At 47.1% G+C, this 24672-nt stretch overlaps 1 protein-coding gene across 4 annotated transcripts in view; it reads right to left on the bottom strand.

Moving 5' to 3' along the window:
- Window positions 1-548: 548 nt before the first annotated feature.
- SBNO1 (strawberry notch homolog 1) overlaps window positions 549-24672 on the bottom strand; it is a 1077952-nt gene continuing 1053828 nt past the window's right edge. For all 4 annotated transcript variants that reach the window (XM_069214997.1, XM_069214996.1, XM_069214993.1 and 1 more), the window contains one exon: window positions 549-3677. In XM_069214997.1, the coding sequence (XP_069071098.1) occupies window positions 3535-3677 (143 nt within the window). In that variant the 3' untranslated portion in view covers window positions 549-3534. The remainder of the gene's footprint in view (window positions 3678-24672) is intronic.

The raw sequence follows: 24672 nt of genomic DNA on the forward strand, positions 1-24672 counted from the left end.
CATCAAAACAAAGCTTGGAATTTAACTGAAATTTGAAAGAAATTCTCTGCGGGTAACATTGGAAGATGAGGTGAGTGTACAGAATTCATGTTGCAAGGCACAGAAAAAGTTAAATGGCACTGATGCGCTAGTGGGGGCGCTTTATTGGTTCCTGAAAAGTCAGTAAGACATTGCTTCTGGTGCAGTGAATTGAATTAGTTGCCCCCTAACCAGCCCAGCAGAGCGCTGAAAGTTTCCAGGTCCAGTCTGACACCTGGGGATATACAGCAGGTGAGGAACCAGCAGGTAGAAATAGTTATGCGAAACAGCTTGCTCTGAATTACACCACTGAAAAACCCTGACTCCTTCAATAATTTTCTGAAATCACTAAAAATACAACCAAAATGACCAACAGTCTGAATATGTACATAGTCATTAGAAAACTTAATGTAATGTTTGGACCATGGTAAAGTACTTTAAAACAAGACATTTGTTTAGAATAGGAAATATGTGCACACATAAAACTATGAAGCAAAGGAAGAAATAATAGAACGTCTTAACAAATATGCTGTTGTATTTTAGAAGGAAAATATTTTATTACAAAATACGATAAGGAACATAAATCATAGTACAAAAGAAAACCCCTCATTGTAAAAATCAGACCCACTGTATAATCAGTGATAAATTGCCAGAATTCTATGGGTAAAAACGTGTTGTAATTTTTCAAGAATTGGAAAAACTATTTTCTCAAATATATATTTCTACAACATTTTAAAGTATGGTAGTTTAAAGCAGCAGTTCTATGAAAATAAATTAAAAGTCAATGAGGGTAACAAAATACCAACTGTTTATAGTCTACAAGCTCTACTGCATTTGATGAAAAATGTATCTTAAGTTTGTAAAAATACAAACATACATATATACACAAAGAGAAGGGGGCGTATCACAATTGTCATTATTTTGTATAGTACTGCTGTTTTAATGACTATTTAGAGATCACAAACCATGTAATAAGCTTTAATTTATGTGCAGTCTGTGCATAGAAAGAAAAAAGACCTCTGAAAATATTTTGTACAGCAAGGAAATGAGAAAACAATGACTTTTCCTAAAACATCCCTATTTTTAAAGGTTTTGTTCATCACAAAAGACATTCTTATCTAGCTTTACACAAAAGATTCAGGAGAACTTGACTGCACACATGTTTAGTGGTTTTGAAAGGATTTCACAATTTGGTTTTCAGTGCTTAAGCGTAATGTTTCAGATTTATTGTAAGGATAAAAAGGTTAGGATTCAACTTTTTGTACTGAAAACATACTTTTATTTTGTAAACAAATCAAAGTCTGATTAACTCTTCCATAAGAGCTGGCCAGGAATTACCCTTATTAGAATGAATTTAAACAAAATATAAAATGATGCAGCATGCAGCGTAATCTTCCAGACGTTGCCAGCAAATTACGTCTGACTGATCAGTGCAGTCATACAGAGTAATGTTAGCAGCAGTTACCCTATTTTGCGCATGAAGGCGTGTAGAAACATTTTTGTTGTATCAATGTTTGACCTAGGATGTAGCAGAAAGCTGACAAAACTGAAAGAAAAACTAACTCCAAAACCTCTTTTTGCACCAAGTTCAATTCCTTGGCAGTTTACTGCGACTTCAAGTACCTGTAATTGTAAAAATAAAAGTTTCTCAGGAATATGGTTACAAAATGAGCTCCCAAGTAGTGTGCTTGGTAGGAGGTCAATAGTAAATAAAGAGGCAGTGCAGTAATTTTTAATGGCATGGCTCTCACAAGACATCTTATGTAGGCAGCAAAACCAAGTTAGGATAAAATTAAATATTATGCCGTCAGATTAAAGAACCAATACCAATCACTAAACACATTTTAGTCTATTTTGTTACCATATGATTTGCTATCAAATGGCTGCCACAATTAATGGAAAACAATTATTAGTGATAATGTATTTAGATGCAATGCTAACTCAGGTCCTGGAATCTTGAGCATTTCCACTGTTTTCTCAAGCAAAGATCAGCCATGACATTCCACACCATAGAAAGTCAATGGATGCAATAAAATGCAAAGAGAGGTCTGCTACCAAATTTCAGGACTGCTTGGTTTTGGACCCAAAAGAGACATTTCCTTATGCATGCAGGTGAAATGGAAGCAGAACAACAGTTTATTATAGAACGTATCGGAACACAGCAGTTGCTGCAAAGAGTCTGTTACAATAATTTTGATAACCACAAGATATTGATATCTTACTGGTTGTGTGTGTTGTACGTTTAGACAGGTTTATACAATCTCAACTTCTCAATAGTGCAACCTGTGCAATTCAGATATGACAAACATTGTCCTTCACTTTCTTATAAACATCTACCATTATAGGCGAAACAAAACTTACCCATATTATAGATAAGTGGCTATTCACATTTGTACAATACATTTTTAACAGGTCAAGATAAACTCTACAAGGGTTTACAATAGATTAAATGCTATTCAAATTACTAAGTAACAAAGAACACACAGTAGAAGCTTTGATTTTTCCCACTATCTACAAGTGGGATCATCATTCTTACAAATGAGATTGTTCTTAAACTACATTAAGTATTTTAAAAAAAGGGTTGTATGTGAGAAGGAATTGGATTTCCACAGAAATTTACACATCCTTCTCGGATTAAGATTTCAGTTGGGGGGGAAAGCTGGCTATTTATATGTGTGGCATATCTTAGAAACAGCATTAATACATTAAAACATATTTTGTTTTTTTTAAGATGCTTTTTTTCTCCAAATTATTTGAGAAAACATAGTGAAAACTCAAGTGTAAACACCTTATATAAGAAACCAAAAATAATTAAATAATGGGATATAGACATCTATATATATATACACACACACAAATGTATATATAGATCTATCAAGATATTTACATATCTGGATACATCCATCTAAACATACCGATATATATGAAATATCCATTGCTGTGCAGCGAAGATCTTATTTTTTAGACTTGTTTGCTTGCTCGTGCATTTATGCAGTGTCATGCATTATAAAACAAAAAGTACAAGGGAGGAGCCCTGAATGCATAGTGTGCACTGATAAGAATTTCTACTCCTGAAAGTGTACTGGCTTCCAGACCGCCCCCCCCTCCAAAAAAATCGATTTAAACATGTACGCCCTTTAAAACATATGCATTCAACGATCACTCTCACAGATATGGCAATAACTTACGGTGTTAAACCCTGAGCAATGTATGACAAAAAAATTTAAAAGTGTAAGAACTTTCAATCTTGTTTAAACAAACTGTGGTTAACAGCACAAGTTTAACCAGTCAAAGTGCAAGCAGACAGGAAGCAATACAGAACAACTGTAAAAGGACAGATGTACCAGTAAAAGCACCCACTGGCTTTCAGTTTATCTTTTAAATAAACTTCAAATCCCAAAGCTATCCCCAGTACTGAAGTGAAAAGTGTTTTTCATCTTTGGAATCTGCCCCTGATTTGTAGGAATAGCGTATAACTTTCTGAATCACTCCGAAGTCCACTTAATTGATAATGTTCTATGCATTGCTGAAATTGGTGATGCTCTGAGGATGATGTTGTTGCCAGATATGCTGCTGTTGCACTGCCAGCTGCTGAGACTGATCCGATGTTGAAAGCAGACTTATAAGGGCAGATACACAATTTGCAGGAATGATTAAACCTGTAATAAAACACTGCATTTAATTAACATGCAAAATTATTTGGAAATGCTTTATTTAAGCTATGTCAAAATGTAGATAAAGGTTGAGAGAGAGGACTGTGGAAAAAACGGACATGACAATAATTCACAATAATTCACTGTGGATTTTTAATGCAGCAATAGTTCGAAAATAATGCTTTCTGCTCGCGCACAAAAATAGTCTAAAGATGATCAGTATTTGCTAAGGATAAGTTACTTAAATCCTAGTTCCCTTCCAGGGGTATCCTTATCAAAGTCAAACACTGAATATTCCTGCCCACGTGCAGGTACCCCAGAGCATATATCAACACACATGTATATGTATCAAATGTATATAAAAAATAATAATTCTAGTAGAGTTTTGTTACAAATATATTATATACATGTGTAAGCAACAATGCAGTCTATGTTTTTTAAAAAAAGGCTAAAAATGCTTTATTTTTTGTGAAGTTTTTTTTTTTTTAAAGTCTTCAAATATAGGTAAATCCTTTCTGCAAACAAAGTAGAGAGCATAGAAAGTATAAACAATCCACTGTAAAATAAAAAAAACTGCATTGAAAATAAAGGAGCATTATTAGCCAATAGGCTGCATGCAAGTTAACACAGCAGGACCAAAAAACTGGCACCGTGCTTTTAAGGCCCTGAGCACCTCCAGTATCCCACCATGCCTCAGAGGTGAGAGTGAGGTGACAGTTGGTTCACAGTTAGGTCAGTACTTTTTTTTAAGGTGCTAAAATGAAACAGATTAGACAAACGAGTACTGCTGTATATCTAAAACCACGTCCGGGGAGAGGGTGGGTTGTTTATGAATTTGATGAGGATACCCCTAGGAGAGAACTAGGATTTACAGGTAACTTATCCTTCTCTTCCAGGGGATCCTCACCAATAGTCACACAAACAGAATAGATTAGCAAGCCCATCCCACACTCCTGCGGAAGGAGAGGTAGGAGCACAAGCAGTCTATTTGTCTTAGTTAAATACATTTCTTAATGACAACTGACCCACTTGAGTGTCTTTCTTAGTGTCTGAATCTAGACAATAATGCCTTGCAAAAGTATGCACCGATCTCCATGTTGCAGCCTTGCAAATTTCAGACACGGGTACGTTCTTAAGAAGGGCTATCGTTGCCGCCTTGCCTCTTGTAGAATGAGCTTTAGGTTTGGCAGCCAATTATTTGTTAGCCAAATGGTATGCAGTCATAATACCTGTTCTCATGTGCCCGTAGTTTACAAATAAGCAATCAGATTGTCTGATGCCCTTAGTCTTATTGAGATAACATTTTAGCACCCTCTTCAAGTCCAGGGAATGCAATGTTCTCTCTGCCGGGGTAGAAGGATTGGGAAAAAATATTTGAAGCGATATGGTTTGATTAATATGGAAGTCAGAAACCACCTTAGGTAAAAACCCAGGATAGGTTCATAGGACTACTCTGTTATCGTGAAAAACTGTATAGGGTTCTTTTGACAAGAGCCTGCATTTTGCTGACCCTTCTAGCTGAAGTAATGGCAACAAGAAAAGCTGTCTTCCACGTAAGGTGTTACAAAGAAGCTTTGTGAATGGGCTCAAAGGAAGCGGCCATAAGTCTAGACAAGACCACATTCAACTCCCATGGAGGTGAAGGTGCACGAACTAGTGGAAAAACTTTTTTCAAACCCTCTAGAAAATCCTTAACCACTGGCATAGTGAAGAATGACTTTTGTGAGGGCGATTTACGATAAGCCGTAATGGCAGACAAATGTACCTAAATGGAGGAAAACTGCAGTCCTGACTTTGCAAGGTGAAGGAGGTAGGGTAGGATAGGATAACCTCCTTCTGAGCCAGGATAGGATTGAAATTTCTGTATGCCTCACATGTAGAATCTTTTCCATTTGAACGCATAAGAGCGTCAGTCGAGGGTCTTTTGGACTCCTTTAAAATAAGGCCTAGATGTCCATACTGCAGGAATTCAGGAGCCATGCCGTCAAGCTCAGGGAGGGAAGGTTGGGATGTAGAACTTTCCCCTCTAATCTGTGGAGAAGATCTGGTCTGCACAGCAGCCTCTTGTGAGGCTTTTCTGACAAATGGAGGAGATATGTGTACCACCACTGGCGGGGCAATTCCAGGGCTATTAGTATCATCCTGGTTTTGGACCTGTAGAGCTTGTTGATCACCGTGGGAATTAAGGGAATGGGTGGAAAAGCGTAGCGAAATGTCTCTGACCAATTTATCAAAAGGGCATTCCGCTTCGTTCCTGGTTGGTAAAACTTGGATGCGAAGTCTGGGCATTTTTTGTTGGTTTCGTCGGCAAACAGGTCTAATTGATGAAACCCCTTTAGCTGAAAAATGTCTGCTACAGCGTCGTCGTGAAGCACCCAGTCGTGCAAGTCTGAGAGATTTCAGTTTAGGGAATCCACTTTTGTGTTCTGGTCCCCTGGGAGGTGAACCGCTGTGATTGACTGCCTCCTCGCTAGTAGCCAATGCCAGATGGCTTGTAACTCTTGAGATAGAGGGCGAGATCTGGTTTCCCCTTGTTTGGTCAAATAGTACATTGTGGTCACGTTGTCTGTTTCGCCTAAAATAGATTTGCCCTTGATGGATGGGTAAAAAGACTTGAGAGCCAGATGAACTGCCCTCAGTTCCAGCAGATTGATGTGGTATTGCTGCTCTTTTCTGGACCAAAGACCTTGGGCTTGGCGAGAGCCCATGTGAGCTCCCCAACCCTGTAGTGATGCATCCGTTACAAGGGTCTCTGTAGGAGTGCTCTGATGAAAAGGGACCCTACCAACAGATGATGTTGGTGAGTCCACCACTATAGTGAGGTTTTTGCCACAGGTGAGAGTTTTATTCTGTCTTCCCATCTGGCTGTGAGTTGACTCCACTGATCTTTCAGGTTCTCCTGAAGAGGTCTCATGTGTAATCTGGCATTCGAAACAATGAAAATGCAGGAGGAGGCCATGAAACCCAATAGCGAAGCTACTTGCCTGACTGTAGGTCGTAGAGTGTGAAGAATGCTGTGACACTTCTGCCCTATGAATAATAGTCTCTCCTCCGAAGGATACACTCTTTCTAGATTATTGTCCAGCATCGCCCCTAGGTAGTGAAGCCTCTGGGTTGGAGTTATTATGGACTTTTGTAGGTTAATCTGTAGACCTAGGGTGTTGAAGACGCCCAAAACGATCTTGATGTGATTCAAGATTTGGTCTGAAGTGCTACCTTTGAGTAACCAATCGTCGAGATACGGGTAAATGAAGATCCTTTTCTTCCTCAAATGTGCTGCTATTGTTGCTACACATTTAGAAAATATTTGAGGAGCTAATTTTAGCCCAAAGGGTAGTACCCTGAATTGGTAAGGTTGGGATGCAACTACGAAGCTAAGGAATTTGCAGTGTTTCACTATGAGCAGGATGTGGGATCCTGTAGATCTATGGAACACATCCAGTCCCCTTGATGGAGCGGAGGAAAACTCTGACGAAGGGCCAGCATTCTGAATTTTTCTTTTCGAATGTACTTGTTCAGATGTCTCATATCCAAAATGGGTCTGAAAACTCCGTCTTGACCTTTCTTTTGTACTAATAAATAGCAGGAGTACACCACTCCTCCTCTTTGCGAAAGTGGAACTTTTTTGATAGCTAGTTTTTGCAGCAAAATGAGAACCTCTCTTTGCAGGAGAGACTTGTGATGACACTTTGTTTTTGTTGGTGGCACCGGAGGAGGAGGTGACTTGAAAAGTAGAGAATACCCATTCTCGACAATATTTAGCACCCATTTGTCCTTTGTTATGAACCACTCGTTTATATAGTTCGCAAAACTCCCCCCCCCCCCACTGGAGTGGTTGACAGGATCAGGGAAAGCAAATCCTCATTGTTTACTCAATGTTTTGGGGGGGTACACTGATTCTGTCTACTCGACCCACATTCTCTTGTTGTCTTACGTGACTGGTAGAACAGTCGTCCTTGTCTTTGCTGTTGCCTTTGGGGCCAATGAGGGGTTTGAACCCTCTGCTGATATGGATGCCTATCATATGCCCTGTACCTTCTCCGGTATTCTCTGCATCTGTCTAGCCCTTCGGCTTCCAGAGTGCCCAATTCTGACTTCATTTTGGCCATCTCATCATCTTTATGGGTCCCAAACAGAGTTCCTAGTGAATGGTAGACTCGGGATGCGATGTTGGGCCTCCTGCTTTAGACCTGTGAGGCGCAGCCCAGATGACCTTCTTGTACATATGCCATGTGCATATCCATGAGCCGCTAGGTCCGAGCCATCCGCAGCTGCACCGATCACCTGATTGGCTACCAGACTTCCTTCCTGAAGGATTTCTTGGAAATCCTGTCAGTCTTCTATCGGCAGTTTGTCTACGAACCTGTTCAGAGAGTCCCACAAAGAACGGTCATACCTTCCTAAAACTGCAGAGGCACTAGATACTTTCATAAAGGATGCGGAGGTATCACACATCTTCCCACCCAACAAATCCAGATGCTTGCTCTCCTTATCTGGAGGGACCGTTAATAAGGAAGCCACTGAATGGGTCTTTCGGGCGGCAGCTAAAATGACAGAATCCGGTGGAGGATGAGCCCTGAAAAATAAAGGATCCTGATTTGGGGCCTTATATTTCTTTAGAATTCATGCAGGCCTGCGCGCAGACTTGCAGGTGTCAGGAAGGTGTCCATGGCTGGCTGCAGAAGACCAGGAACTAACAGTAAAAGCTGCCTGGAAGAGGAGCGATGTAGTGTTTCGAAAATTACCGACGATGATGTTGTAGATTCTGGAAGGTCTATAATGAGTTTTTGGGCCCCTTTAACCAACACTTCATTGAAAGTGGTTATGTCGTCCACTGCAGAAACTCTTACTGGAGGAGTATTTGTCAGTGTGGGTGAATAATCTCTGATCGAAGACGCAGAGGACCATGAAGATGTGCGCCTCTGGTGATGGGACCTAGAGACCCGGGATCTTGATCTTTGCCTGGATTGTGGTGACCTACTTCTTGTGTGCAACCGAGAAGTTCTGCGCCATCGTCGTGGATCAGGTCGGTCAGAAGATGGCATTGTCGCCCACTTGGCGGGAGGTGTTTGGGATGGCGTTCTTGGAAAAGAAGCCGAGGGGGAAATATAGTCGGGAATATTGCGAATCCGGAGACTGATGAGCCGGAGTCGTGCTGAGGCTTTACAACCACCTCGGCGACAGGTTTATGGGGGAGAGCTGTCCTTGAGATGAGTCCCTTGAGGACGCCACAGATGACCTACTCGGTATAGTGACGACCGGGTCATGAGGCAGCTGTTTTTGACATTATCGGCAAAGGTGAGGAGTGTCTCGACATCGAACGATAATGTAATGTCGTCGACTGAGATCATGGAGACCCTGATGCCAAATGAGACCGTCCTGACTTCTCTAGTCTCAACGTCGAATGATGGCCTAACGGAGGAGTATGTCTCGACGTTGACTGCCTCGACGTCGAGTGATGGCCCAACGGTGGCGAGTGTCTTGACGTCAAATGGCGCCTTGTCACAGTCAGTGGAGACCTCGATCTTGTCCTTGAGGTCGTCTTTGATGTTGGTTGTTTGGTCACCGAAGGGTCTTGGCGTGCCCTTGACGGCATATCAGGACGCCTGTGCTTACTCAACGTCGATCGGTGGGTAGCCGCGGATAGAGATCTATCTCGCTGAGGAGGTTGTTTTCCCGGAGTCGCCGCTGACGGAGGTGTACTCCTTGACGTCTGTTGACGATGTTGATGTGACGATGGGAGTGATGACGTCAACGGCAAACGGGAATCTTCCTACCTGCTGAGGTTGATCTTGCTCACCTTTTGTCAGAAGAATCTTTGTCTTTTGAGATCTTATGAAGAGATGAGGATGATGTTTTCTCTCTCTTTCAAAGTTCTTTTAGACAGGTTCTGACAGTGTTTGCAGGTCTCAGGACAGTGACTCTGTGGCAAACACACTATGCAAACTGAAAGTGGGCCTGACTGGGCCTTCTTTTTGCCACAAGCAGGGCATTTGGCAAAAAGGGAAGGCATTTCTCAGAGAAAAAATATTACTTTACTCAGAAAGGAAAAATGTCCAAAGGTCACCTCACTCTCACCTCTGAGGCATGGTGGGATACTGGAGGTGCTCAGGGCCTTAAAGGCACGGTGCCAGTTTTTTGGTTCTGCTATGTTAACTTGTATGCAGCCTATTGGCTAATAATGCTCCTTGATTTTCACTGCAGTTTTTATTTTACAGGGGATTGTTTATACTTTCTATGTTCTCTACTTTGCTTGCAGAAAGGATGTACCTATATTTGAAGACTTAATAAAAAAAAAACTTCACAAAAAATAAAGCATTTTTATCCTGTTTTTCAACATAGACTGCAGTATTGCTTACACATGTATAGCATATATTTTTATCAAATATATATTAGAATTACTATTTTTTATATACATTTGATACATATACATGTGTGTTGATATATACTCTGGGGTCCCCGCACGTGGGCAGGAATATTCAGTGTTTATGACTACTGATTAGGATCGCATGGAAGGGAAGAACAAGTTACTTACCTTGGGTAACAAAGTATCTGGTAGAGACTCTATCTAGCTGCAGATTCCTTACCTTAGAATTCCCTGGCGTCAGCTTCGAATCCGGAGTTTTTTGTGAGCAGTACCCTGCGTGCGCGCTGTCGGATGGCGTCGTTCAGATCCGCGTGCGTCGACCAGCTCCGCGTGCGTCGGAGTCGTCTATGACATCACGGTTGTCTATATAGACGCCGTCTCGGCGCGCGTACGTCAGTTCTTTCCCACAACAGAGTCATGGAAGAACCAACCAATACACTTTTAACCTCTTTGTTTGGAGAAAAACACTAACATGCCTGTAAGAAAGGCAAAAGTTGCCAAAATGAAACCTATACATCTATACATACATACATATATATATATATATATATATATATATATATACACACATATGCACATGAGAAAATGTTTTCCCCAGAGCGGGGAGGCTTGGGCGGGTGTAAGGAATCTGGAGCTAGATAGTCTCTCTACCAGATAATTCGTTACCGAAGGTAAGTAACTTGTTCATCTGATAGAGACTTCTAGCGGCAGCTTCCTTACCTTAGAATAGATACCCAAGCTATAACCCATGGTGGTGGGTCTGAAGCCGATTTTTATTTTATTTTTTTTTAAAATTTCAATATAAGGAAGTCCTGCAAGACAGAACGGGCAAAATGCCGCTCTCTCCTCACCTGGCTTTCCAGGCAGTAGTGCTTCGCAAACGTGTGTAAAGAAGCCCACGTTGCGGCCTGACATATGTCCACCACCGGTACGCCACGTGCTAACGCAGTGGTAGCAGCTTTCCCCCTAGTAGAATGAGCTCTCAAGCCCTCAGGAGGCTGCTTCTTCGCCAAAGCGTAGCATATTTTTATACAGAGAACGACCCAGCGCGAAATGGATCGTTTCTGTACTGCCCGACCCTTATTTGCACCAACGTACCCCACAATGAGTTGGTCGTCCACCCGGAACTCTTTAGTGCGGTCAAGGTAGAACGATAACGCTCTTTTTGGGTCCAGTCGATGGGGACGCTCCTCTTCCTTAGAGGGATGCGGTGGTGCAAAGAAGGTGGGCAGGGTGATATTTTGACCCAGATGGAAAGGGGTCACCACCTTGGGGAGGAAAGAGGCACGAGTTCTTAACACCACCTTGTCAGGATATATCATTAGATAAGGGGGTTTAGAAGATAAAGCCTGCAGTTCACTCACTCTCCTGGCAGATGTAATTGCCACCAAAAAAGCGGTCTTAATAGTGAGCAGTCGGAGAGGACAGTTATGAAAGGGCTCGAAAGGAGCACACATAAGGAAGGTAAGAACCAGATTAAGATCCCACTGGGGCATAACGAAAGGCACAGGCGGGAACAGATGTACAAGCCCTTTCAAAAATCTCTGTACTATAGGTGATTTAAACAGAGATGGTTGATCAGGTAACTGAAGAAAAGCCGATAAGGCTGCAAGATAGCCCTTGAGAGTCCCCAAGGAGGAACCCTGCTGGGCGAGACACAAAATAAACAAAAGGATGTTAGACAGAGAAGAAAGAGGATCAATAGACCTCTCTGAACGATAAGAAACAAAACGTTTCCAACGGCAGGTGTAGATCGACTTAGTAGAGGGATGCCTGGCTGCCAGAATGACATCACAGACCTCAGGAGGGAGGTCATAAACCATCAACTGTCGCTGCTCAATCTCCACGCATGAAGGCGCAGAGTTGACACGTTCGGGTGGAGAACCTTCCCCTGCTGCTGCGACAGAAGATCCTCCCGAAGAGGCAGCCCGATTGGAGGACCGATGCTCATTTTGAGAAGCTCTGGATACCAAACTCTCCGTGCCCAATCCGGAGGCCTGAACTCCACTCGCGACGAAAAGCGTCGCCTAGCGATAGCCCCCTTGGAAACTTCAACGCGCAAAACTGCTGACATTGCGCGTTCTCTGCGGAGGCAAACAGATCTAACCAAGGCACTCCCCACTGCTGAAAGAGTCCTTGTGCCACCTCCGCATGGAGACACCATTCGTGATCCTCTAAGCATTTTCGGCTGAGTTTGTCTGCTCTGGCGTTCAGCGAACCTGCCAGGTGTTGAACCACCAGGGTCATGCCCTGCTGTTCCAGCCATGTCCAGAGGCGTAAAGCCTCTTGACAAAGGGTCCACGACCCCACACCGCCCTGCTTGTTCCAGTACCACATTGCGGTAGTGTTGTCCGTGAACACCTGCACCACCTTCCCTTTCACAACAGGAAGAAATGCTTTTAATGCTAGCCAGATCGCCCGAAGCGCCAACAAGTTGATGTGGAGCCCGGATTCCGCTGGAGACCAATGACCTCTGATCTCCACCTCCCCCAGATGGCAGCCCCATCCCAGAAGTGACGCATCTGTCACTACCGTTAGATCTGGTTGGGGAAGGGAGAGGGGTCTGCCCTTGACCCACTCGCAGTTCACTAACCACCACTGCAGATCTTCCGCAGTCCTCTCCGAGATCTGAACTACGTCAGTAAGATTTCCCTGATGCTGTGCCCATTGGAACTTCAGGTCCCACTGCAGAGCCCTCATGCGCCATCTGGCATGCTTGACCAACAGGATGCAGGAAGCCATGAGTCCCAGCAGCTTCAGAGTCTGTCTCACCGAGATACAGGATAGAGGCCGAAACATCGGAATCATAACCTGAATATCCTGAACCCGCTGATTGGGAGGATAAGCCCGATACTGCACTGTGTCCAGAACAGCTCTGATGAAAGAGAGCTTCTGAGAGGGAGTCCGGTGTGACTTCGGCACATTTATAGTGAACCCCAGCGAATGCAGGAGGTCCGCCGTCGTCTGGAGGTGGGTGACGAGAGCCTGGGGCGTAGGAGCCTTCAACAGCCAATCGTCCAGGTAGGGGAAGACTGAAATCCCTGACCTGCGCAAATGAGCTGCCACCACCGCCATCACCTTTGTGAACACCCGAGGGGCACTGGTGAGACCGAAAGGAAGCACGGTAAACTGAAAGTGCTCGTGGCCCACCTTGAACCGCAGGTAACGCCTGTGGCTTGGCAGGATAGGAATATGGAAATACGCATCCTACAAATCCAACACTACCATCCAGTCTCCTTGGTCTAGGGCAGACAAAACCTGAGCAAGAGTGAGCATCTTGAATTTCTCTTTCTTGAGGAAGAGATTAACGTCCCTTAAATCCAAAATAGGGCAAAGGCCTTTTTTCTTTTTGGGAATCAAAGTAGCGGGAATAACAACCACTGTCTACTTCTGATATCGGGACTCTTTCTATGGCTCCCTTGGCCAAAAGAGCCGAAACCTCCTCACGGAGCAAAGCTAAATGGTCCTCCATCAGCCATTCCTTTGTCAGAGGGATAGAAGGAGGGAAAGACTGGAAGGGAAGGGAGTAGCCCTTCCGTATGATCTGCAGGACCCACTTGTCCGTGGTGATGGAAAGCCAGTGAGGGAGATGAAAACGAATCCTCCCTCCAACTGGACGGACATGATCCCGCAGAACCACACTAGGAGGGCTTGGGCACAGTGGAGGGGGGCTGTGTGGCGGTCGACCTCTGGCCAGACCCTCTGGGTCTGATGGTACCACGACCACGTCCTCTTCCGGGATGCTGTGAAGCCTGAGGACGGTGGCTAAATTGTGGCTGGTGTGGCACCACGCCCCTCCCGAAGCCTTGGAAGGGGCGAAAAACAGACTGCTGTCGTGCCGCCGTTGAAAGGCCCAAGGATCTGGCCATGGCTCAAGGAATCCTTGAACCTCTCAAGTGCAGAGTCTGTCTTTTCGCCAAAAAGGCGAGATCCATCAAAGGGCATGTCCATCAAGCTAGACTGGACATCCCCTGAAAAACCAGTAGAACGTAGCCAGGCGTGGCGACGAAGGGCCACTGATGATGAAATAGCTCTGCCCAGCGAGTCGGTCGTATCCAAGCCACACAGGATTGTAAACTTGGCTGCATCGCTCCCATCCTTTACAGTCTGGGTGAGAGTGTCCTGTACGCCCTCCGGGACCTGGGGCAGCACTTGCGCAAGCGTATCCCATAAAGTATGGGAATAACGGCCCAATAGGCAAGAGGGGTTTACAGACCTCAATGCCAGGCTGGAGGAAGAAAATATCTTCTTCCCAAGCTGATCCAGCCTCTTGGATTCCCTATCCGGGGGAGCGGAAGGGAAGGCACCACGTGAAGTAGAGGCTTGGACAACCAAGCGCTCAGGAGTGTGGTGTTGTGTCAGGAGACTAGGGTCGCTGGGAGCGGGTCTATGGCAGCGAACGACCGTCCTATTCACAGGAGCCCCTGTGCTGGGTTTGGACCACGTACCCAGAAGGACGTTTGTAAGAGCCTCCTTGAAGGGCAACAACGGTTCCGATGTTGACACCCCCGGCTGAAGCACTTCTGTCAGGATATTTGTCCTGACTGGCACCGTAGGCAAATCTAGGTCCGAGACCTCAGCTGCCCTACACACCACCATAGCGAAAGAAGCCCCCTCCTCCGTAGCCACATTAGGAGGAGAGAGCATACCAGTATCTGGAGATGTGTCCAGTCCACTGGCCTCCCCTAGATCCACATACCAGTCCTGTTGCAATCCTGATTCTAAAGGGTCCTCAGACCCCTCCCATTCCTCTCCTGCGTCTGGCTGTTCCAAATAATGCTCAGACAATGATCTGGGCCGAATCGGCTCTGTCGAAGTCGGAGTCGACGTCGTATGACGTCGCTCCGGATCATCCGGAATAAGGATGGGGCTGCCGCTGGTGGGTGCCGGTGGCGGAATCGTCGACGTCGGACATGGCGCCGAAGGAGGTCGACTGTGAGAAACCGGCGCCGGTCCAGATCCGTTATTGGATCCTGAGGGCGCCAAGGCCGACGATGCCGGCGTCGAATCCTAAGGGGCCCCTGCTGACCCCGCGGGGCCCGAAGATCCACCCGAGGGTACAGCCCGCTCAAAGACGAGACGCATGGCCTCGTAAAATTCTTTAATTTGAGCGGGGGTCGATCCGGTCCCCGGAAAGGAGGGAAGACGCGGAGTCTACCCTGGAGACGGCTCCGCAGAACCGCGCTCGGAACGTCAACGTTCCCTAGACGCCTTGTCGGTCGACGGGCGTGGCAAAGGCAAAGTCCGCTTGGACTTCTTCTTCTTGTGCCTCTTACCTTCCGATGACCTCGAGTGCGAGGAAGAGGACTTGGGGCTCCGGGAGCGGTGCCGCGACCTCCTCCTACTGCGAGACCGTGACCTCCACGGAGTCGCGCCGACCGAAGACTAATGTCGGGCCGCAAGAAGCTTAAGGGATCTCTCCCTCAAGGCCTTCGGCGCCATGGCCCAACAATCGGAGCACGAGGTGGAATCGTGGTCCTTGTCCAAGCACCAAAGACAAACTCGGTACGGATCTGTCACCGACATGGTGAGATGACACGCACCACACGGCTTGAATCCTGTCTTTCTCGAAGACATGACTCCAAACAGTCAAAAAAGCGTTGACAAACCGTCAAAGCAGGGTAGCTCGTTCCAAAACTGTGCTTAACCGGCGCAGAAGGAAAAGAACTGACGTACGTGCGCCGAGACGGCGTCTATAAAGACAAGCGTGACGTCATAGACGACTCCAACGACGCTGACGACGCACACGGATCTGAACGACGCCGTCAGACGGCGCGCGCGCAGGGTACTGCTCACAAAAAACTCCGGATTCGAAGCGGACGCCAGGGAATTCTAAGGTAAGGAAGCTGCAGCTAGAAGTCTCTATCAGATCCTCCTTTTAGATTAAGTTGTAGCACTCAATCACATACACTTAAAATAACAATGAATACATGTTTACATGCTATTGGCTAGACCTCAGTGTTAAGGGACAGGGGCACAGTGCAGGTTGAGGTTGTGAAGGACATATCCTCACAACAACAAAAAAAAAAAAACAGCCTTACCAGGAAAAACATTCATATTTACAATAATCCACACTTTTTTAATACACAAAAGTGAATGGAATTAGTCTGTGTAGAAAAGTACTCTCTTTTTGGCATGGGTTCACCCACTTTTTGCCTAGTGTCAGGGTGTTTTGACTGTTCACTGGGATCCTGCTAACCAGGACCCCAATGACTGTGCTCACTCCCTCTAAATTTGTTTGCTTAGGACTTAGCACACCCCATACCTGGCATACTGGTGCCCCCAATTGGGCACCAGGAGTTCCCCATGGGCTGCAGCATGAATTATGTCACCCACGGAGCCCATGGAAAATGGGTCTGAAGACCTGCCATTGCAGCCTGCGAGAAAAGGTGCATGCACCCTTTCACTACAGGTCACTGCACCAGGTCACTATAAGTCCTCTCTATGGTAGGCCCTTCTAGCCCAGACAGCAGGGTCCAGGAACCTGTGTGTGAGAGCATCCCTGCATAAGCCATAAGCCATTTTACCTGTGTACTGGACAAGGGTCACTAGCTGTGTCCAGCTACATAATGTTAACTCCGAAACTGGGCATGTTTGGTATCAAACATGTTGGAATCCTACCCCAATATTGTTGCCAGTATTGGTTGTATGATTCCATGCACTCTGGGGGCTCCTTATAGGACCCCCAGCATTGCTCCTACCAGTCTACTATGTTTCTCCGGGCAGTCTGTGCTGTTGCCACCCATCAGACAGGTTTCTGCCCTCCTGCTGCTTGACAAGCTCAGAGGAAGGCAGAATTAATTATTTCCTATGGGGGAGGGTGGTAACAGCCTCTCGCTTGGAAATAGGTGTTATATTGCTTGGGAGGGGTAGCCTCCCCAAGTCAGCAGTATGCTTTGAAGGGTACATCCGGGTACCATCCTTGCATAAACCAGTTTGCACCAGTCCAGGGACCTCTGGTCCCAGCTCTGGCGTGAATCTGGACAATAGAAAGAGGAGTGACCACTCCCCTGCCATCATCACCCAAGGGTGGTGCCCACAGTTCCTCCAGGAGGCCACTTGATTCTGCCATGTTAAATCCAAGGTGGGCAGAGGCCCCTAGGAGCATCTGAATGGCTTACGTCACAGCCCCCTCCTGATAAGTGGTCACCTTGCTAGGTGACCTGTCCCTCTTCCTGGGCTATTTAGGGTCTCCCTCTTGGGTGGGGCCTCAGATTCGACCTGCAAGATTCCAGCAGGACTCCTTTGCATAGTTTATTTCATCTTCTGGCCACTGGGACTGCAATTGGGCTGCCAGGAACTGACAATGTGCAACTTCAGCAATGACTCCGCTCTGCAACATTGTTTATCCTGCACCTTCCAGCAACTGCAACATTTACTCACCTGTACAATCTCTTAGGGAGGCGAGTCTTCAGGCTGCACAAGAATTAAGAAGGAGTCTCCCTTGGAATGAAGGAATTGCTCCCCTGCATCTGCAGGAACTGCAACAACGACAGGCTGCATGCATCTTCTCTCCTCTGCAGCTGCATGGATCCTGCATCACAGGTGGTGGTCTGGAATGGTCCCTTTGGTCCACTCTACCAGCTGTCCAACTTGAGACGGTAAGCCCTTGCCTCTCCTTGCAGGACAGTACCCCTGTGCACTGTGACTCTTGCAGCTACCAAGGCTTCTTTGCTCCTCCTCCAAGGGATCTTCAGGTTCTGTGTAGCCCTGGCCCTATACAGCACATGGGTACGGATGGCAGGATATCTATTAACATTCTTTCTTCTGGATTTGGAAACTCTTGTATCATTGATTAGATGAACCTTTGCACTGAATTCACCATTTTTATTCAGCCTTTCCTAGACAATGAATCATGTGGCACATATCGGAGTCCTGAGCAGCTTCATGAGACTGCGCTGGAAGTGATGTTCAGAGTGGATACATGGCACGAAGCACCATTAAAGTCAGTTCTGAAAATTTGACCACCTGCAGAAGTACTGCATATCTAAGGAAGGAGTCCAAATAAAAGTTAAAAACATATAAGAAGCAAAACCCTTCAGATGACAGGCAGGCAGACTAAGGAATCTGTGGGAAGATCTGTAGCCATCTAAAAGAATGTTACAGAAGACAGTTAACTGGTTCTTCTGAAGCATATTCACTTCCGCAGATCCCCTAGGTGAACCTTCCCAAAGCAGAATGATCAGCAGTATGTAAACTGAAAGCTCATTCTACCAAACCATTAATGCTTTCACACACTTGAAAGTAGCTGACAAACTAATGTGCTAAACCATATTTATAAATTTTGTGACAATGTTTCATGCCTACTACCCAAGGAAGCATTCACATGGACTGACCAGGGAAATCAGAAAAAACAACAGCAATCACAGTACTGAACAAAAGCAGCACATTTCCTGCGCTGGTGGGGACAGGAGCAGTTGCTTATAAGAAAGGGAGTGTTGGTGACACATGTAAGGTCTCAGGCCCATAAAATACTCCGGTTATCTTACAGGGCAAGTTTATCGCAGGTGGCATGCCCTCCAACCTGGTAACAGCAGATTCTCAAACACCTCTAACTACAGGTAGGCAAGTGTGCTCATTAAAGAGAAAAGAACCATCAAAGGTCACCTCCAGCACATATGTTAATGCTGCTCCTTGTGTGCAAATTAAGCTCAATCCAGCATTTCTGGAAAGGGCCCGAAGATCACCCCCCAAAAAAACTCTGTTAAGCGTGTCAATCTCCGACTTAATGTCTAGCAACCCCATAACAGTGGCCTTTCAAGATCTAGCAATAGAGGAACCACCATCTGTGCCATCTCCCAAATGACACTTAAGTATTGCACCAGCATACAAGTGGAATTACAGGAGCAAACAGACTCCCTTCCCAGAGGAAAACATTTTCTTATTAGTTCTGTACACTAAACTTCCCCAAGAGCTAGGGAAGATATTAAAGGACCACTGTGGAGACACCTGAAACTGGAAACCTGTACACACAACTGAAGCCACTGAGTTTAAGATAACGCATTTCTCTTGATTAATGCAGAATCCCACACTGTCCAAAAGAAAAAGTTACTTACCTTCTGTAATGCATTATAAGGTAGAGGCAGGATCTAGCCGAAGATTCCTTACTTTAGAATCCTCCCCAGGCACGAGCCTAAATACGGAAACCTTTTTCTTACAGCACGTCTGCATGTTGGTAGAGAGGGTCGCAAGACTCTGTATTGACATGGTTTACCAGATGTGATGTCAGTGGAGTCCATATAACCCCCTCGCCGAAGTCCGTTTTTTCTGTGACTACTTTCCGCCCTCAAAACCAGGAAACTCAACTATAGAAACAGAATATTAGCACAAAAGACACCTGTGTCAAATAGTCACCAAATTCTTAATTCACGGATAGAGACTTCTAACTGTAGATTCCTTACCTTAGAATATCCTGGCCTCAGCTTCGAATCCGGAATTTTTCTGCTGAGCATTACCACGTGCACGCTGCGTCATTTGGATCCGCGTGGCATCAGCGTGGTTGGAACTGTCTGTGATGTCATGGTCTTCTATATAGGCACCACTCAGGCACACGTACGTCAGTTCTTTTCTTTCTGCGCCGGTTATGCACAGGTCCGATAGAGCTACCCTTTTTTTGGCGTTTCAAAGATATTTTTCCCCCCCACGATTGTCTGTGCGAATGACTTAGAGGAAGACTGGATTCAATCTGTGTGGCGCATGTCATCTCTCAAAATTCAAGCAGCCCGGCAGTCGTCTTTGGTCGGTGCAACTCTGAGGAGGTCACGGTCCCGCACAAATCGGAGGTCATGGCACCGTGCCAGGAGCCCCAAGTCATCTTCCTCGCATTTGAGTTCCTCACAGCATTCAGGTAAGAGGCACAAAAAGAAGAAGGGAATGTCACAGTTCCGCGGAGCCATTGCCAGGGCCGACTCTGCATCTCTCCCCCTATCCGGGATCTGGAGCAACCCCCACTCAACTAAAGGAATTTTACAAGGCGATGCGCCTTGTTTTTGAGCAGGCTGCCCCCTCGGTGTCAGCAGGGGCCCCATCGGATTAGACGTCAGCAGCTTCGGCCTCGCGCCATTGGGGACCCCAGGACCCGGACCAGTGCCGGGTTCTCACAGTCGACCTTCTCCGGCGCCGGGCCAGACATCGACGCTCCCTCCACCACCCACTGGTGGTGGTGGTAGCCCTATCCTCATTCCAGATGATCTGGAGCCTTAACGACATTGTACGATGCTGATTCAGACTTCGACTGAGCTAATTAGGCCCAGATCAGTGCCTGAGGCTTATTTAGAACAGCCAGGCACAGGTGAGGAGTAGGAAGGGTCTGAGGACCCTTTAGAATATGGATTGGAGCATGAACAGGACCGGTATGAGGATCTAGGGGAAGCCAGTAGATTGGGTACTTCTCCAGATACTGGCATGCCGCCCTCCTCCCGCTGTGGTTACGGAGGGGGCATCTTATGCCATGGTGGTGCGAAGGGTAGCTGAGGTCTTGGACCTAGACTTGCCTACGGTGCCAGTCAGGACTACTCTCCTGACGGAGGTTCTTCAGCCAGGGGTTGCTACATCAGAGGCTATGTTACCCTTCAATGAAACCCTCTCACATATGTCTTTCTGGGCACGTGGTCCAAACCCAGCACAGGGGCTCCTGAGAATAGGGCAATTGGCCGCCGCCATAGACCAGCTCCAAGTGACCCTAGTGTCCTCATCCAACATCCCATCCCGGAGAGCTTGGTGGTCCAAGCATCCACTTCCTGTGGTGCCTTCCCTTCCGCTCCCCCAGACAGGGAATCGAAGAGGCTGGACCAACTGAGAAAGATGATGTTTTGTTCCTGCAGCCTGGCATTGAGGTCAGTAAACACCTCTTGCATATTGGGCCATTTTCCCCATACTTTATGGGATACGGTGGCACAAGTGCTGCCTATGGGTCCCAGAGGGCATACGGGACACTCACCCAAGCTGTCAAGGATGGGAGAGATGCAGCCAAGTTTACCATCAGGTGTGGCTTGGACATGACCGACTCGCTGGGCAGGGCGATTTCTTAGACAATGGCCCTCCGATGCCACGCCTGGGTACGTACCACTGGCTTCTCGGAAGATGTCCAGTCGAACTTGATGGACAGGCCTTTCAATGGCTCACACCTTTTTGGTGAAAAGGCAGTCTCTGCACTTGAGAGGTACAAGGATTCTCGAGCTACGGCCAGATCCTTGGGCCGCTCAGCACCAGCAGTATGCCTATCGCCCCTTTTGAGGCTTCGGGAGGGGCGCGGTACCACGCCAACCACAGGTTATCCACCGTCCTCTGGCTTCACAGCATCCTGTGCGAGGATGATGTTGTGGTACCTTCAGACCCAGAGGATCTAAGCCAGGGGTCGGCCACCACCAGCCCCCCTCTTTCGCAACACCCAAGCCCTTCTAGTACGGTTCTGCAAGACCATGTCCGCCCAGTAGGAGGGAGGATACAATTTAATCTCCCTCACTGGCGGTCCATAACATCGGACAAATGCAGATCATACAGAAGGGCTATTCCCTCCCTCTCCAGTCTTTCCCTCCCTCCATCCCTCTGGAAAAAGAATGGCTGATGGAGAATAATTTGATCTTACTTCACGAGGAAGTTACGGCTCTCTTGGCCAAAGGAGCCATAGAAAGGGTCCCAATGTCAGAAGTAGGCAGTGGTTGTTATTCCCGCTAATTTCCGATCCCAAAAAAGAACAAGGGTCTTCGTCCTATCTTGGATTTAAGGGACATCCATCTCTTCCTCAAAAAGGAGAAATTCAAGATGCTCACTCTTGCTCAAGATGCTCACTCTTGCTCAGGTCTTGTCTGCCCTAGACCAAGGAGACTGGATGGTAGCGTCGGACTTGCAGGATACATATTTTCACATTTCCATCCTGCCTGCTCACAGGCGTTACTTGTGGTTCAAGGTGGGAAACGAGCACTTTCAGTTTACCTTGCTCCCCTCAGGTCTCACCAGTGCCCCTCAGGTGTTCACCAAGGTGATGGCAGTGATGGCAGCTCATCTGCGCAGTCTTCCCCTACCTCAATGACTGGCTGTTGAAAGCTCAGATGCCCCAGGCCCTCGTCACCCACCTTCAGACTACAGCAGACCTCCTGCATTTGCTGGGGTTCACAATAAATGTGCCAAAGTCACACATGACTCCCTCTCAGAAGCTCCCTTTCATCTGAGCTGTTCTGGACAATGTGCGGTTTTGGGCCTATCCTCCCGAGAAGTGAGTCCAGGATATTCAGGTTATTATACCAATGTTTCGGCCTCTATCCTGGAATTCGGTGAGACAGACTGAGGCTGTTGGGACTCAAGGCTTCCTGCATCCCTTTAGTCAAACATGCCAGATGGCATAGGAAAATGCAATTTTTGGCATGGTCACCCCCAACTTTTGCCTAGTGTTGATGCCAGCTTTGACTGGAAGTGTGCTGGGACCGTGCCAACCAGGCCCCAGCACCAGTGTTCTTTCCGTAAGACTGTACCTTTGTTTCCACAGTTGGCACAGCCCTGGCACACAGTTAAGTCCCTTGTGAAAGACACCCCTGGTACCAAGGGCCCTGTGGCCAGGGAAGGTCCCAAGGGCTGCAGCATGTATTATGTCACCCTCAGGGACACCTCACTCAGTGCATGCACACTGCTTTGCGGCTTGTGTGTGCTGGTGAGGAGAAAAGACAGTCGACATGGCACTCCCCTCAGAGTGCCATGCCCACAACCCACTGCCTGTGGCATAGGTAGGTCACTCCTCTAGTAGGCCTTACAGCCCTAAGGCAGGGTGCACTATAACACAGGTGAGGGCAGAGTTGCATGAGCACTATGCCCCTACAGTGTCTAAGCCAATTCTTAGACATTGTAAGTGCAGGGTAACCATAAAGAGTATATGGTCTGGGAGTTTGTCATTACGAACTCCACACCACCATAAAAGCTACACTGAATACTGGAAACTTCTCAGCACAGAAAAACCACACTGATGCCAGTGTGGGATTTACTGAGAAATGTACACAGAGAGCATCTTAGAGATGGCCCCTGTATGTTAGCCCTACTGTTAGTGTGTGTTGACTGCTCTCTGCCTGCCTGCCACTTCCAGGTGAGTTTCTAACCACATGGGGTGAGTGCCTTTGTGCACTCTGTGGTCAGAAGCAAAGCCTGTCCTGGGTGGAGGTGCTTTACACCTTCCCCTGCAGTAACTAACACCTGGCGGTGAGCCTCAAAGGCTCAAGCCTGGTGTTATAATGTCCCATGGCACTCCAGCTAGTGGAGATGCGTGAACCTCCCCCCCCCTCCCATCCCCCCCCCGAACGCAGCCCCCACTATTGGTGGCAAGTCCGGGTAAATAATGAGAAAAACAAGGAGGAGTCACCCACCAGTCAGGACAGCCCCTAAGGTGTCCTGAGCTGAGGTGACCCCCTCCTTAGAAAATCTTGTTGGGAGGATTTAGCACGATAGGGATGTGCCCCATCCCCAAAGAGGGAGCACAGGGAGGATGTAGCCACCATTAAGGACAGTAGCCATTGGCTACTGCCCTGTGACCTTAACACACCCCATAATTTAGTATTTAGGGGCGACCCTGAACCGGTTCAGGAAATCAGATTCCTGACGACCTACAAAGAAGAAGGAAGACTTAGCTGCAAAGCCCCGCAGAGAAGGAGGAAGACGACAACTGCTTTGGCTCCAAGTCCTATTGGCCTGTCTCCAACTTCAGAGAACTTGCACCAGCGACACAGCCTGCGGGACCAGCGACCTCTACTGACTCAGAGGACTGCCCTGCACCTAAGAAGGATAAAGAACTCCCATAGACAGTGGACCTGTCCAACCAAAGAAAGAAGAAACCATCTTTAAAGGGACTCTCATCTCACTCCAGAAGCGTAAGTCCCCACCACTGTGCACCCGACACCCCTGGCCTGTGTCCAGAGAAACTAACAGCCCAGAGAGGATCCCCAGGCGACTGATGACATGTCCACCCTGGGCTAACCTCTGCACCCCCACAACGAGGACCCCCTGATCACGACTGGCCGCAACGAAGAAATCCAACACCTAGTAAAAGCACTGCACCCGCAGCCCCCAGGCCTGTGAAGAACTGACCACCGGTGCAGAAGTGACCGGAAGGCAGCCCTCATCCTTGCCCAGTGTGTGGCTGGCCCGAGAAGCCCCCCTGTGCCCTGCCTGCAACGTTCGAGTGACTCCTGGGTCCCTGCATTGTAATCTAGTGCAAACCTGACACCCTGTTTGACCACTGCACCCGGCCGCCCCGGTGCCGCTTAGAGTGTGATTTGTGTGCTTACTTGGGACCACCCCCCACCCCCAGTGTTCTACTAAACCCCCCTGGTCTGCTCCCTGAGGACACAGGTACTTACCTGCCAGCAGACTGGAACCGAAGCACCCCCTGTCTCCATATGCGTTCATGTTATTTTGGCTCCTCTTTGACCTCTGCACCTGACCGGCCCTGTGTTGCTGGGTGTTTGGAGTTGACTTGAACCCCCAACGGTGGGCTACCTATGCCCCGGAGACTGAACCTGTAAGTCCTTTACTTACCACATTTACCTAACTGTACTCACTTCCCCCAGGAACTGTTGAATTTTGCACTGTGTCCACGTTTAAAATAGCGTATTGTCATTTTATGAAAAACTGTGTACATTACTGTTTTGGTTC

The sequence above is a fragment of the Pleurodeles waltl genome, chromosome 11 (assembly GCF_031143425.1).
Source record: "Pleurodeles waltl isolate 20211129_DDA chromosome 11, aPleWal1.hap1.20221129, whole genome shotgun sequence".
NCBI lineage: Eukaryota > Metazoa > Chordata > Amphibia > Caudata > Salamandridae > Pleurodeles > Pleurodeles waltl.